A 16,534-nucleotide genomic window follows, 5' to 3' on the forward strand; every position below is an offset into this window, starting at 1 on the left:
CGCCAAATGATTCATATGCAGACACACAAGCACTGTACAAAAATGCGTGGGGAAAACATTCCCTCGGTCCACAAACACAAGTGTCCCAATGACAATATGGAGCAACTCCGATCACAATGCACGCGTCATCATTTCTTCTTTGTTGTTTCAATCTTGGAGTGCCTCTGAAGCGTTACCTGGGCCCCTTCAACACTGACCATCGAGAAATCCAGTAACGTATATACAATCTCCATGGCCGGGACGGCATGGGTAGTCCCTGCATTCATTAGAGGATTGACAAGCAGTCTGTTAAATAAAACAAATTCAACTCCCAAGAACAAAAACACAATTTGTGATTAAACTGAACATGGGGCGTTCAAATTTGAACTCTGGGTACATAAAGGAATGTTAAAAATGCTTCATGAAAACATCCAATTATGCTGTCCAGTCTTGCCTTCCACGGGTTGAACAGACAGCGTTTACAATTATAACCATTGGCTATAGAAAGCACACGTACAACGTTCTGAATGAAGGTTTATTTATTTGGCCACTTGTTCTTCTATAGCAGGACAATTATGCTTTACATACAAAACAGGAAGATACAGCGGCACAGCAATGCAGAAGTGATTTATATCCACATCGCTGCGCCACGGGACAGCATGAAGGCTGCTGAAACGAACAATGACCACATTCCACAGCTTCAAACTTTATTTTCACCCACAGAATAATCTGCACCATGCATACGAAGTATTCAGTGATATTAAGTTAAAATAAACGCGCGCGTAGCTGTAAACCGTAACGCTGAAGACAATGAAACACGTGCTAGAAAAGAGGGCACTTGCAAAAGTATGTTTACTCAAAAATACAAAATCCTGTTTGCTCATGTAACATTTTCGGTATGTTGAAGATGTTTTATTGTTAACCAGATAAAAATCACTCATTCCCAAACTAATTGTTGATAACTTACATACTCGTTTTAAAAACAATTCTATACTTTTTTTGCCAACGCTGCTCAATGGTCATTGTATCATTAAGTACACCAGCGCATGCGCTTAATTGAATAATTTATCCCATGTGCAGTACTGCGTTACTCGAATTTCAACCAGGATGCTCCCTAATCAAGTTAAGTGATGCTATATAATTTTTTTTACTAACATATTAAATGGCAGCCAATTCCAATTACATTTTAACTGCACATACATCACCTTGTGATGTCAAATTAATGCATAAATGTTTAATTACTGCATAATGCACTTAAGAGTTATTGCATGAGACTTAAAAATGATACAAGCCAACATTTAATGTGCAGTGATATACATATTTAAAGACTATACAACAGCCAGTTACAGTATTTAAAGTTTTGGCATATCCTGTTAAAGTTTCACGAAGCCTAGGTTCACTCCAATATTTAAAAATAACTTTCACCATAACAATGTGTAACATTATAAAACACAGCTGTGTGGTAGATTGTACTTGATGAGACTGTTTCATTTCAAGTAAAACAAAAGCTTTGCAAGAATGACGTACATTCATTTTTGCTTTACAGTACTGTATATCAGAGACACTGGTGTGAGGGGTCCCTCTGGTGTTGGAAACCACAAAATACAATTTCGATTTAAAGCTTTCGTGACTGCAAGGATTCATCTTCTTTGGTTCTTTCGTGACTTTACCGAAAGAACCAAAGAACACAAAATACAAGTAAAAATGCACACTACAGAGTACCTTTAATTTCATAATGGAAGAACAATTCATTTTAATCATGAAACAAAAATAAACTATGTAGAAATGGCGTACTTTTTCAACCATTTTAAAATCATATATAAACTGTTCATAATACATGTTGAAGATGTCAAGTCCAAAAAGAGTACAGAACCGGAGGTTGATTTGTAATACGTTGATAGACCATTTCAAATAGGTGGTTATCAAACTCCTCTCTTTCCTAATAATAGTAAAACATTACACATTTACCAATCTACACGTGTTTATTATTATTGTATAAAAATGCAAGGAGCAGAGTTGTAAATAAGTGCTCCTTAACTATGCAAGTTTGTGGTATAGAATATGGTAAGTAATCCTTTTCGGAGTGTAAAAAAGCCATATCAAAACGTCACAACAGCAGGCAGAGCTGGCTGGACCTATCGGCAAGAGCATCCAGGGTGACACTGGAGGCAAAGTCCAGGTGGGACTCTGGTGACCATTACGGTGCGATGACGTTCTCTTTATTTTGATCTTTCTGCAAGGGACGTTGAGACTGCGATCCACGCTGTGGTGTGGCTTGGGCCTAAATCAACACACAACATAAATAAATTACATGTGAATCCACTGCCGGATAAGGGTCTTATCACACTCTGCAGATAATGAGGGATGGAACAGAGAGGCATAGAAGTGCAGTAGAGTAATGGATTTGGCTGCACTTGCTGCACACCGTAATCAAAGGAAAATTAATAAATTACGTTCAAACTATTTTATCAGGAAACTGAGGAACTTTTAAGTAAAACAGCCTATTGAATGCACACCATAAAGTGAAAATGCTGTACACTCACAAAGGAAAAAGTGGTTAGCCCACTGTGCTATGAATCCTTGAGTTCTCAACCGGCCCCTGTAAGACCCCCACATCTTCCTTTCACCAACCCTGATTTGACTAGTGTGGTAAAGTATAGTCAAAAACTCCCATGACTGACACAGCTGGGTAAACTGTCATCCAGCAGTGCAATGAAAAATGTTAGAAAAATTGTGAAATATTCACACCCTAGCTGGAAATAAATTGAACAGCTTAAGTGTTAGCAATCAATACAAAAAAACACGTGAAAAGATAAAAGCATTGGCAATGAATGACAATTGTACGATATAGCATGTAAACAAACAGGATATTACATTAAAGTACAGTAACATGAATATATTTCGATTGTCTTCTCTAAATATGACTATACACGACAGATGTATTCTACGGACCCTTGTCGCAGACAAATGAGGCTTGCGAGCAGTGAAGTCAGCAAGGGTTGGTGATCCAGTTGGAGTTGGGTTCAACTGGAAGAAAAAAAGGCTTATTTTAGGTAGACTCACGTCAACATTTTAGATTTAAGATGACATTCTTCCTTACGCATACCATTGCTTTTGTTGACCAAGTGACACATTTATTACATTCAACAAAATATCAGCACATACAAGCTCATCATATTTGCTGTATATCCGAGTGCACAGGCTACAGATTACCTTTCTGATTTTGCTGCCAAGAAGGGTGCCAATAAATGGTCGCTTCTGTGCAGTTCTTGTAGTGTTGCTTACATCTTCCGATTTGTCTTTCCTCAATTGCTGAAAGGAACAGCATTTCCAGTGTTAACGGACAGATACAAGACAAAACTGACCTCACTGGTTAATTAAAGAGTGAATAAATCTTGAAAGTTTGCCTTTGCACAAGCATAAACAATGCTCAAACTACTTGTACTCACGTACCCTCTCCTGCTTCTCTCGCTCTCTGTTCCTCTCGTGCTGCATGGAGATGTATGCCAGAAAGTTGCATCCGTCAACGAGAAACTTGCAGCCTTGGGCTTCCTCCCATTCCCCAACTTGCACTGCCAGCTCCTCCTCCAGCTGTCAATGTACCACAGCACACTTTTAACAAGCGCTCCTCGCACAATGCCACGCTCATGCAGCACATGACTATTGTGCATTTTTGGAACTGTACCTTGGGAAGCATTTTCTGCAGTTTAGCTCTTTCCTTCTCCTCTTTAAGTAGATTCCCTCCACGGTTAGCAAATCGATTTGGATCTGCTGCTTTTTGCTGTTCAACAAGCGGAGACACTCAAGCTTAAGATGTACAGTGAGGGAAAAAAGTATTTGATCCCCTGCTGATTTTGTACGTTTGCCCACTGACAAAGAAATGATCAGTATATAATTTTAATGGTAGGTTTATTTGAACAGTGAGAAACAGAATAACAACAAAATCCAGAAAAACGCATGTCAAAAATGTTATAAATTGATTTGCATTTCAATGAGGGAAATAAGTATTTGACCCCTCTGCAAAACATGACTTAGTACTTGGTGGCAAAACCCTTGTTGGCAATCACAGAGGTCAGACGTTTCTTGTAGTTAGCCACCAGGTTTGCACACATCTCAGGAGGGATTTTGTCCCACTCCTCTTTGCAGATCTTCTCCAAGTCATTAAGGTTTTGAGACTGATGTTTGGCAACTCGAACCTTCAGCTCCCTCCACAGATTTTCTATGGGATTAAGGTCTGGAGACTGGCTAGGCCACTCCAGGACCTTAATGTGCTTCTTCTTGAGCCACTCCTTTGTTGCCTTGGCCGTGTGTTTTGGGTCATTGTAATGCTGGAATACCCATCCACGACCCATTTTCAATGCCCTGGCTGAGGGAAGGAGGTTCTCACCCAAGATTTGGCGGTACATGGCCCTGTCCATCGTCCCTTTGATGCGGTGAAGTTGTCCTGTCCCCTGAGCCGAAAAGCACCCCCAAAGCATAATGTTTCCACCTCCATGTATGACGGTGGGGATGGTGTTCTTGGGGTCATAGGCAGCATTCCTCCTCCTCCTCCAAACACAGCAAGTTTAGTTGATGCCAAAGAGCTCCATTTTGGTCTCATCTGACCACAACACTTTCACCCAGTTGTCCTCTGAATCATTCAGATGTTCATTGGCAAACGTCAGACGGGCATGTATATGTGCTTTCTTGAGCAGGGGGACCTTGCGGGCACTGCAGGATTTCAGTCCTTCACGGCGTAGTGTGTTACCAATTGTTTTCTTGGCGACTATGGTCCCAGCTGCCTTGAGATCATTGATAAGATCCTCCCGTGTAGTTCTGGGCTGATTCCTCACTGTTCTCATGATCATTGCAACTCCACGAGGGGAGATCTTGCATGGAGCCCCAGGCCGAGGGAGATTGACAGTTCTTTTGTGTTTCTTCCATTTGCGAATAATCGCACCAACTGTTGTCACCTTCTCACCAAGCTGCTTGGCAATGGTCTTGAAGCTCATTCCAGCCTTGTGCAGGTCTACAATCTTGTCCCTGACATCCTTGGAGAGCTCTTTGGTTTTGGCCATGGTGGAGAGTTTGGAATATGATTGATTCCTTCTGTGGACAGTTGTCTTTTATACAGGTAACAAGCTGAGATTAGGAGCACTCCCTTCAGCACTCCCTTCAGAGTGTGCTCCTAATCTCAGCTCGTTACCTGTATAAAAGACACCTGGGAGCCAAAAATCTCTGATTGAGAGGGGGTCAAATACTTATTTCCCTCATTAAAATGCAAATAAATTTACAACATTTTTGACATGCGTTTTTCTGGATTATTTTGTTGTTATTCTGTCTCTCACTGTTCAAATAAACCTACCGTTATAATTATATACCGATCATTTCTTTGTCAGTGGGCAAACGTACAAAATCAGCAGGGGATCAAATACTTTTTTCCCTCACTGTATAAGCATTGTTAGCAGGTTTGTATTTGAAACAAGGACGAATGGTTATGCATATTCATGGTTTCTGTAACACTTCAGAATATGCATTTGTTCTCAGTAATTAGTAATACTAGTGATATATTCTAAGCTATATTCTTTGGGTCTTTCGGTAAAGTCACGTAGATAGGTTCAAAGGAAATAACAATAAACTACGTTTCCATCGCAACACAAGCGTTCGTCATCAGGAAGAGGGGGTTGGCTTCTAAAGGCAAACTGTTTATAAAGGTTTGAAATGGGCGTAGCCCAAATGTCAGCAGCCAATGTTAATGTAAGTGGTGGTCAGCGACCGTGACGGTGGTGGGTTTTCCCACCAATCAAAGGGTTGCCAAGTAAAAATTTACAAAATGCAAGACGTTTAAGAGGCCTCCACGGCAGGCTGCCTGTGGTGGCTATGTTAATGTGAGAGATTATCATGTTAATGTGAGAGATTATCATGTTAATGTGAGAGATTAGCATGTTAATGTGAGAGATTAGCATGTTAATGTGAGAGATTAGCATGTTAATGGAGGATCGCTAAGAAAAAATCTCAAGCTCGGTGAGCGAGGTGGCTGCGTTAGGGTGAGAAATTTTACCTGTTAATGTAAAATCAGAGAGTCGAAAATAACTAACATCGGAAGGTGGTAGGATGGGAATATCACATATCACAGCTAGTTATGACTTAAAGTGGTTGATAACGTCCTTCCAATCATTTATCAGTTTATACCCATCTTCTCGATTGAAATTGTGTCTGTGTCTATATATATGGATGGCTTCATGAACGAATCTTTGTTGATAGCCAGTGGATTTGTTATTTTATTTGAACCTATCTATGTGACTCTACCGAAAGACCCAAAGAATATGAATTCCTGCAGTCACGAAAACTTTAAGTGAAAATATTCTAATCTGTACAATAATGACATCACATGGCACATGTGGGACTGCAGGAGATGAAGTCACACATCATGATGTCATTGAGAGGAGGTTAAGTGCATTATGTTATCGGCTTGGCCAAAGTTTATTCTTTTAGCATTGGTTTTCATCGCCAAGTCTTAGGCAACCATTTGATCCATTTGTCTAGTTCTCTATATAGCACGTCCCTCATAGCAACACAATAAAGTTGTGTTCATTGGATCATATTCACGAAAGTTACCATGATCCCGTGTTAGATAGACAGAGATAATGCATTAATTCTTTTAACTCCAGTTGGAAAAATGTAAAAAGGATATTGAAATATGTCGCATATCATAAAAATGTCACCTCAAACTCTAGAAACATCTTCCAGCTTTGTTCCCATTTCGCAACGAGGGAGAAAAGTTTACAGTACTGGTCATAATAGCCCTTCATGCGCTCCAACTCCCTCTCGTGCTCAACAAGTACGTCTTCAGTGTATTCATCTGTGGAAAGGACATTTAGGAGAAAGAAAATGGAAATATGACATTTAACAGAATAAGGGTAATAAGAAATTACCGGACCAGAGATTCCCATATTGTAAAATAAGCAGTGAGTGTATGCTTACCATTATAGAATGGGGAAAATGCCTTCCTCTGCTCTTGCCCATAGTAGGACTTCCCCCAGTAGCCCTCAATTTCATTCCGGATAGGTATAATTAGCCACTTTATGTTGTCTTTCCTCACCTGTGCTAGTCTCTTCAATTCGGAAGTCAGCTAGTAAAACAAAAAAAGTGTAGTTAGAAACAGTTAATTGTGAAAAATATGCATCATTCAACACATGACAGAAAAAAAAGGGTTTCGTTTGCACAGTGCTTACAGCTTCCTCCACTGATTTTTGGTAGCTCTGCGTTTTTGCAGCAAACTCTTTTCGCTCATTTTCAGGCACCTGCAAAAGATTCCACATTGCTTCCAATTCCGAGCGTAGCCTTTGGCACGTTGCCTCAGCTTTTTCTTTTTTAAACTGCACCTGAAAAAGGAACCAACAATTTGAATGTTAGTTAGTTTAACACGTAGGCTTTCACAACCAATATCATCCATAAGAGTTTTTTTGGGTTAGATCACGTAAATGTAAAACTGTTGATTTAAAGCTTTCGTGACTGCAGTAATTCATATTCTTAGCTCTTTCGGTAAAGTCACGTTGAAGGGAAACAATAAAATATATATAAAATATATAATATATACTTTATTATTTTATTGTTTCCATTCAACATGACTTTACCGAAAGAGCTAAGAATATGTATAAATGTGTTGTTAAAACCCGCCACCACCCGACACAGCCAACTCGTAAGGGTTGTCACGTAAACAGAACGTGGCCAATTCGTCACTAGTACAGCACACCGGTGTGTTGGAGAGCCAAGCCACAACATTTACAATCCGAGTACGACGTTTCGCCAGTAATTACAACTAGCTTCATCAGGCGACAGCCAGATTTGTGGAGAAGTCTAACTTTCAATCCTTATATATATTAACGCGTTATAACCCAAAAAACCTCTTATGGAAACATTTTAATGTTTTTTTTCTATTTTCTATTCCATACTACAAACAAAACACAAAATGACAACAACAAAAATGTTCAGGCCTGACCACCTCTTTGAGAAGCTCTTCAACTTTCAAAAGTCCATCATCTGACAGACACAACTTCTCATTGTTGAAAATCACCTCCCTCTCAAACTCCGTTTCAGGGCCAACACCTAGAATTTGAAAGCACGCTTCAATCTGTTCCTTGTAGGCCACAAACACCTTGAAGTTACTGTTCTGTAGGAAAACAAATCCAAAAACAACATTGAACACAAAGTAAATGACACATCTAATACATCAGCCTGTCATGAACACACATTCATTTCAATGCAAAGTAATAAACCCATGAAAACCTGGCCTGGAAAAAAAGTGACCTTTTGCAGCTCCAGGCCATCGACGTAATGACGTAGAGTATTGAGTTCGTCTTCCGTAGGCACGGACCCAGCTGGCTTGGGGTGAGATGATACACCCAGGGCCTTGGTCAGCATAGCCTGCTGATGCTCAAGCTCCTGCAGCACAGAAAGCCGCTCCGCCTTCTTCACTCTCAGCTGCTGCAATTTCTGCCGCAAGTGGCTCTCAAGCTGCAGCACAAGGTACTCCTCCACAGGCTGAAATGAATTCATAGAGAAATGCTCACAATAACGTAGCACATTATTATACTTACAAGACCCTAGTGATGTTAAACACTGCTGTAAGTGATTGACTAAAAGATTAAAATACAGCACATCATTCTGGACAAATGACTGCCCAGACCCAGAACATTGTTTGTGCATGGTGCAACTTATTTTCCACGTGCTCATAAATACATTTTCATATAGTAGTAATATCTTCCTCATCTTCTGAAATATTTTCTTACACCTCAAGTAAAGAAACAGCATCTTTTACAGATAGAACTAGATCACGGATTTTATGTACTGTGTTGAATCGGACCTGGATCTTGTGTTTATTCAGGATCTTGTGTTATTCCAGACATACAGTACCCGGGCGTTTACAAACTAAAGTGCCTCTGTGGTAGTAGCTAGATTGGAGAAACCAAAGACATATCTCGGACCGCATCCGCGAACATAAAGCAGACTTGAAACACAGTAGAACGAACTTCTCTGCCGTGGCAGATCACTGTTATAATTCAGTGGGCTCACATGACATTGACTTCTCCAAGACTGAGGTTCTTTGCAAACCAACCGGCTACCATGAGAGATTCGTTCATGAGGCCATTCACATATACAAGCACAGAGAAAATTTCAACCGAGAAGATGGATTCTGGCTTAGTAACCATTGGAAAGATGTTTTAAACTATTTCCGTTCTTAATTAATTGTATTTTACGATGACCTTCAGACCACAGCTCTTTCGCTGGCATTGGCTATTAATACCTCTCACACCACGGTTAATGGTATGGTTTACAACATGGAGTATAACAGCGCCTCGCAGCTGTCTCTCGCCCCCTCTCTGTTCCGACCATGGATGAACTCGTCCGTCTGAACGGGGCCCGTAGCTATCCGTGTTGCTAAAGTTGAGGGTAAGAATCCACCCATTTTTTCGCCATATAGCATTGTGATATATAATGACTTATTGTTGGTAGCTTAGCTGATTGGAGAATATATAGTTAATTGATAACATTGAGGTAATTTATATTTTAGTTTTTTATTGGTTCACTATATAGTATTCATTATATATTGTAGTGTATACCCAGTTACCGTGAATAGCTCAGATGTGTAGGCCTTGACTTCAACATAGCCATTTCTGTGACCAGTCACAAGCTAATCACTCAGTTATTTCAATGCTAAATTCGCCTAGTTATTTCAATGCTAAATTCTCCTGTTTGATGTGTACTAGGTGCCTCTGAATGTGTATGCTCTGACTTTAACATAGCTATTTCTGTGACCAGTTACAAGCTAATCACTCAGCTATTTCAATGCTAAATTCTATGCTAATTCCTTTGTCAAGGGGTGCCTCTGCGGATGTGTATGCTTTAACTTTAACATAGCCATTTCTGTGAACAGTCACAAGCTAATCACTCCGCCATTTCAATGCTAAATTCTATGCCAATTCCTTTGTCAAGGCGCTTTGTTTCTTCTCACACAGCTTAAAGGTCGCGATCTGAGCGTGGCTTTTTCACTCCAGCGCTGTCCTCCAGACAGTCTCGTCCCTTCACCTGATGAAGGCCGCTTGTGTTGTGGCCGAAACGTCGTGAGAATATTATTGTTATTTTATTTTATCAATTTATTATTTTATTCTCATTCTACGTGACTTTACCGAAAGAACCAAATACGATTATTCTGTATTGTTTAGATTTATATTTTTTAATCAGCATAATACAAAACACATGGATAACATGTTGCATTCATGAGTGTTAGGTTTAATGTATGCATTGTTTTCTATTTTTCCATCAGACCTTACAAAGCATAAATTTAATTTGCTTTGCACCATGAATACTAAGTCATTGCCATAATCCATGCCTGCATATAAATGATATTTGCACTGAAATTAAACCAAGCATGTTACGGCATTTAATAAACACAATTAAACATTTATGCAAATGCATATTAAAACGCTTCTTAAAAATTTACTCAATATTGAATAAAGCACAATATAGAAAACAGTTGTACATACCAGTCTTGGCAAAGGCTTTGCAGAGCACATAATTAAATATAATCTATACTCTAGTTGAATTTCACCCAGAGAAACTGGTCACTTTCTGACAAATGATCCTTATGGCAGTACCCCGGGGTACCAAATAATACAAAATAGCCAAGGCAATTAAATATTTTATTTCTGGGACACTATTTTTTCAGGGGTGTACTTAACTCCACGACTGGGGTACGAATCAATCCGAAATCAGTGCTACTCCGCCATGTCGAAACGCAGCAAGGACGATTGGGCCGAAACCCTGTGAACGCTCGTATGCACTATAGTGCATCGTGTACAGCTCGTCGAGATGAGTCAATTGCCGCATCGCCGACCATCAACAGACTAAAAATGACTGCATCACGGACATTATGCGAGGGTACTGCCATAAGGTTCAAATGCTACGTTTTCCAATTAGTAGCATTTAACTATGATTTGTTTTTATTCCATCATCACTAAATCACACACGTCTGAGTGATTGTTTCGCCAATATAAGTGTAAAAGCACATTTCAACAGACATAAAACACATGCACCGATATGGGCTTACTTGCATTGTTATTTTGCAGACATGACAATCAATTCCCATTTAACATGACTTTAAAACCTTTGCTGTTAGTTTAGAATTCATAATACGTGCTCCCAGCATACCTCATATGCTGGCAAAGTCAGCTCTTTGCAGAGTTCTTGAATGTTGCTCATATGCTCATGGATCCTCTCCTCTAAACTATCCCTTAAGTCCTCTTCTTCTGCAATCATTTGCTCCATCAATTGCTGTGCAGCACAAACGTAAAAGCAATGCAAGTTAAATGTTTGTTATTCGAGGACTTAAGTTTTGCTTGTGTATCAAATGTTTGCCAAATGACACAAAAATGAGTTGTTTAGCCACGAATGCCACACCGAGTCTTAATACTTTTTCATGAGGGCCCTGAATTTGGAATTTAGCCACGACCATAATTGTTTGTAACGTGGGAGGAAACTGGAGTAACTGGTGAAAACCCAGGCTCATTGGGATAACACTCAAAACTGCCATATCCTGGCCACCTTACAGCGTCGTGTCTACAATACCTGGCAAAACCCTCATGGTCAAGCATGAGTACTAATGCATGTATGTAGAACTTATTCATAACATAGTCCACCTCTGATTAGCTTCGGAAATATAAGGTTGGATTCACTTAGGGTGACTTGGCTATGGCAGTGGGAAGTTAGTTGTCTTGGCAGACAAAAATATTATTTTACATACACAACAATCCCATACCATCCAGGTACTATTTTAAAAATGCTTTCATTGTCATGACTTGTTGAGGTGCTCACCTCCACTAGGTCCTCACCTCCACTAGGTCCTTGACCTTCTTTATTCGCTCCTCCTGCTGGACCTTCACGATGCCCATGTCCTCCCACAAGGTTTGCAGCCGGTTCAGGGCATTCATCACAAACTCTTGTAAGCCTTGCTTCAGCATGTTACTGCTACACACAAATGTAGCGAGTTCAATTTAGTCGCAGACGTACTCTTTGGAGGCAACACATTTATTAACACCAACACACGGGGTAACTACCCCTTTACAGAATAACAACCTAAAGTGGTGACTACCAGGCTAACTACGCTAATCACACCGTAACTAGCTACAACGGACCGGACCACAGCTTGGGTCACGGTCCACGTGTTGGAGACTCTGTAGAACGTAGAACATAGACGAAGGTTTCTTCAGGATGAACAACAGCGCCGGTCACTCTGGGGGACCCGGCTTATATCCTCTGCGGCGTGGCTGGCTCTGCCCCTGGCCACGACCACCTTCCAGAACCCTCGAGCAGGATCTCGACCCAGACAACGAGAACACCCCTAGCCCCCACCTGGGGCCCTTTGTAGACTTAACCGGTCACGTGTCCTCTCGGGTCAACCGGAGTGCCCTGACCTATAGTAACCCCGTTCCTATGGCCGGCACTTCCACACCCAATCTTGTACGGCTGGCACTGCACGCCAAGCGTGATGCCATCCAGCGCTGTCACTCAAGGCTCACCGAGCTCCTCTAGGGCTGGTACTGCACCCACATCCAAGTGGTGTCCGCAATGTTAATACAACGCACGCCGTGCCTCTCTAGGGCCGGCATTATTACCCAGTGACATCCCGCGATGTCACTACACAAAGAAAGATCCTTTCAACTATAAAATTAACAGACTGTTGGGACAAGTGCTGTTATTGAGCGCCTATGAAAGCCTGCACGGCCGACGAGGCGGTGGTGTGTCCAGCACCAAACCCAGCTGCCGTTGTCTCCTCGGTGATGATGTTTACGCACCGCATCGCTCAATTTGGGATGTATACTCTTTGGTTCTATTCGGTAAAGTCACGTAGGTAAAAAATAAAACAACAAAAATCACGACGTTTCGGCCACAACACAAGCGGCCCTCATCAGGTGAAGGGACCAGGCCATCCTCGAGACAGTTTTCTTGCTGTGATTGTCTCACTTGATGAAGATTGCTTGTGTTGCAATCGAAACGTCGCGATTTGTTTTATTTTATTTCTACCTACGTGACTTTACCGAACAGAACCAAAGAGTATGGATCCTTGCAGTCACGAAAGCTTTAAATCTAGAATTTGGGATGTGTTAGTTTGGGGGAGGCCCGGAATTGGTTCAGATGTCACAGTTGTTAGCCGGGAATAAAACTCTGGTGGCCGGGTTTCAGCCCAGTCACTAACCACTGAGCCACCTCTTCCACATATGCCACACACACAAAATAAAACCATGTATTGTAATGTATCCCCACAGCCAACTGATGAATCGTGATAATTGAGGGTTGCAATGGGATTTTATGAAATACGAATGATGCGTTTTATATTCGTTTGGATTGTTTCTGTTCACGGATCAACTTAAATGTAGCATTAGCATATAATTTCCATAAATTGTAAAACTGCAATTTATTTTTACATGCATGGTTCGATGTGCATTTCTCGTGAAATTAATGGATGTGCACCAATGTGAAGACTGCAACCTATTTTTACTGAATTTAAAACCAATATCATTGGTAGCAGCTCAGTAATAATAATTGAATGAGCTACACGATTAGTGTAGCCCAAATCCGTTATGGAAAACGGAAACTCATTTTATTCCAATAAAACAAGATTCGGTTCGAATTGTTTATCCTGCTTCTTAAATGGAAACTGTGACAAGACGATGCTCGCATTTTTTCACGTAATGTTAACTAAAAAGCAATAATTCTTCAATGTCCTTTTTTTATATATAAAGCCCAACAGAAAGGTAAACCAGCCGAGGGCATATTGCACGATAGTGGTGGTAATCACAATTTACAGACATAAAAATGTGTACATTTCCCCATAAGAGGACGCAAGCCTCCCCACCCACGCCACGTCGTTGGTTTAAAGTTTTAAACATTCTGGTTCTGATTTACCGTACCCCACCACATGGTAAGAACCATGAAGTCCTTCGCCATTAAATGAACTAAAATCGCTGCGAGTGGTCGTGGTTAAATTTCGATTTAAAGCTTTCGTGACTGCGAGGATTAATCTTCTTTGGTTCTTTCGGTAAAGTCACCGCCACGTAGAATGAGAATAAAATAATAAATTGATTAAATAAAATAACGCAATAAAATTCCCACGACGTTTCGGCCACAACACAAGCGGCCCTTCATCAGGTGAAAGGACGAGACTGTCTGGAGGACAGCGCTGGAGCGAACAAAAGCCACGCTGAGATCGCGACCTTTAAGCTCTTAGAGTCGCGGCATCTCTTCAGAAAGGTGAGAGACTCGATTAGTTGAGCCTTCTTATCCCGGAGTCTGTTGAATGATCTTAAGGTTGTGTGGAATCCCTCCCCGTAGAGGCGGTTAAATTTCGATTTAAAGCTTTCGTGACTGCGAGGATTCATCTTCTTTGGTTCTTTCGGTAAAGTCACCGCCACGTAGAATGACAATAAAATAATAAATTGATAAAATAAAATAACGCAGTAAAATTCCCACGACGTTTCGGCCACAACACAAGCGGCCCTTCATCAGGTGAAGGGACGAGACCTGTCTGGAGGACAGCGCTGGAGCGAACAAAATCCACGCTCAGATCGCGATCTCATTTCTACGTGGTGACTTTACCGAAAGAACCAAAAGATGGTCGTGGTTACTTTATACTTATATACTTATTCGCTGTTACAAACGTCCTTGGATAGCTACTTTATTCGAGTTGTACACATTAACGCGACTTTCGAAAGTTCCACGTGATAATTTCCGTCAAAGGGAACGCTTTTACAAGTGTCAGGACTCTCTGCATGGCGATGAGAGCGTCTTGCATTGTAGACGTTAGGCCAATTCCGTGGAGTTTCGTGTACAGTACACGCTTGGTCACCTCGTTCCACATTTCAAATCGAACACGAGCAAGATATACCCACCTCAAATAAGATAACCTCAATAAAAACAGTGTCCAAATGAAACGCGACAGTTGAGCAGTCGGTTGAAAACTGCAATTTTTTTTTTACAAAATCTAAATATAATTAAGCACAGCGCGCGCGGCAAGGGAACAGATAAACAAATAACATTTGCGCCGCAGGTGGTCTCATATGTGAATTTACCTGTCGTTGGTGCTCATTGTTAAGTCCGAGAGTTGGTGCTACTACTACTGATGATGATGTTGTTTTTGATGATGATGATAAGAAAATAAAACAGACTTCCAACACGACGCCAACCTTCCACGCTCAACGAATTTTTTTTTAAATATTCAAAATCCGCGCATCGCCACCCCCAATTGGATCGCGGCGCCGTGACGTTATCAGTTCAAACGCGGAACTTTATTCTGCCGGCAAGTGACGTCACTTGACGCGCGATGACGTCATGCCGCTGTTCATTCACTCCCCCCCCCACCAAAAACAAGACAAAGATCCCCCGTGTAGCCTTAACAGACTGTTGGGGCAAGTGCTGTTAGTGAGTCGCACCTATGAAGGCCGGCAAGGAACACGAGGGGGTGGGTGGCCAGCAACCACGACTTAGTCAATTTAAGATGTTTTCTTGTTCATGTTTTTTTGTTTGTTTGTTGCGGTTGCATAGGGCTATACCAAATAAATGAAACTGAATGTTGAACACACCGCATCAGGTGCTCACTTTAGGCCGAGTCGACCTAGGGGTGAGCCAGGACCGGTTCAGATAATCGTCACCGGTGTTGGTGGCCGTGAGGGGGAATTGAACTCGGGACGCCGGGTTTGTAGAGCAGCGGCGCTAACCGCTGCACCACCGCTCCCCCCCCCCACTACGACACCCCCCACCACCACCACCCCTTTAATTTAAAAGTCTATCCTCACTCAGTGTGGCCGCGTTAGAGCTGCCATGAAATTAAATCTTGGTGCTACCCGAGTCAAGTTAAGTTAGTCCAATGTTGGTTTTGGGGTGGGTTGCTTATTTTTAGTTTGTCAGAATTTCATTGAAAATGCCACGTTCCTATGGCGTGACTAAGTGTATACTGTTGTTATGGATCGTTGTTTTGTTTACAAATACATGGGGGGATGTGCGTGAATTGTCTCTCCGAAACTGATATACTTAGTGTGCATTCGTTTAAGGTTTGGAGTAGTCATTAACCTAAGGCTGACTTAAGAGGTAATTTTATCAAATGGATGTTTCGCTCAATAGTCGCTCACCAGTCAACAGGGTAAAGTAAATGGTATCACTTAATTCCCTGAACTTACATACTTCATTACAGCCGTGCCTCAGGAAATAAAGTAGGACATTCTTAATAAAAAAAATGAACGCAGTTTTAGACGCAAGTTGCGCACATTGCAAGGTGGGCCAAACATTTTTGGGGGCAGAGCAGATTAGCAAACCAACCCCCCACTAACCTAACTAGCTAACCAGCGACTAACCTTACCAACTAGTCATTACCCCTAAAGCAACGACGGTTACTCAATGAGCCACTTGCAACTCGCCTAAACCCTAAGCACCCATTGTTAGTACTGTCCTAACACTAGAACTATAGCTAATCCTGACCACATACCCACAACTACCCACGAGCAATAATCCATCTAAAAAGTGA

General features: G+C 41.4%; 1 protein-coding gene across 2 annotated transcripts; it reads right to left on the bottom strand.

The window, feature by feature from the left end:
* Window positions 1-500: 500 nt before the first annotated feature.
* On the bottom strand, window positions 501-15,289 carry LOC116940636 (protein regulator of cytokinesis 1-like). Of its 2 annotated transcripts, none has more exons than XM_032950730.2 (13): window positions 15,087-15,289; window positions 11,850-11,982; window positions 11,170-11,292; window positions 8,269-8,502; window positions 7,964-8,131; window positions 7,194-7,343; window positions 6,943-7,090; window positions 6,684-6,820; window positions 3,665-3,760; window positions 3,433-3,570; window positions 3,193-3,291; window positions 2,932-3,006; window positions 501-2,260 (listed from the first exon to the last, which is right to left on the bottom strand). In XM_032950730.2, exons 1-13 carry the CDS (start codon window positions 15,101-15,103, stop codon window positions 2,177-2,179), a joined length of 1,602 nt encoding a protein of 533 aa, XP_032806621.2. In that variant the 5' UTR covers window positions 15,104-15,289; the 3' UTR covers window positions 501-2,176. The 2 variants fall into 2 exon arrangements, with proteins under 2 accessions (XP_032806621.2, XP_032806620.2); XM_032950729.2 differs by having other exon boundaries at window positions 11,850-11,985; window positions 15,087-15,288.
* Window positions 15,290-16,534: the final 1,245 nt, after the last annotated feature.

The sequence above is a fragment of the Petromyzon marinus genome, chromosome 9, assembly GCF_048934315.1.
Source record: "Petromyzon marinus isolate PM22_M1 ecotype Great Lakes invasive population chromosome 9, UKy_Petmar_22M1.pri1.0, whole genome shotgun sequence".
NCBI classification, from domain to species: domain Eukaryota; kingdom Metazoa; phylum Chordata; class Hyperoartia; order Petromyzontiformes; family Petromyzontidae; genus Petromyzon; species Petromyzon marinus.

Excerpts from the sequence above, each read along its gene's own strand:
- LOC116940636 (XM_032950729.2), bottom strand. Across the intron at positions 11,293-11,849 it reads AGGTCAAGGACCTAGTGGAG|CAATTGATGGAGCAAATGAT; the intron begins GTGAGGACCTAG and ends TGTGCTGCACAG. Across the intron at positions 6,821-6,942 it reads ATTTTCCCCATTCTATAATG|ATGAATACACTGAAGACGTA; the intron begins GTAAGCATACAC and ends TCCTTTCCACAG.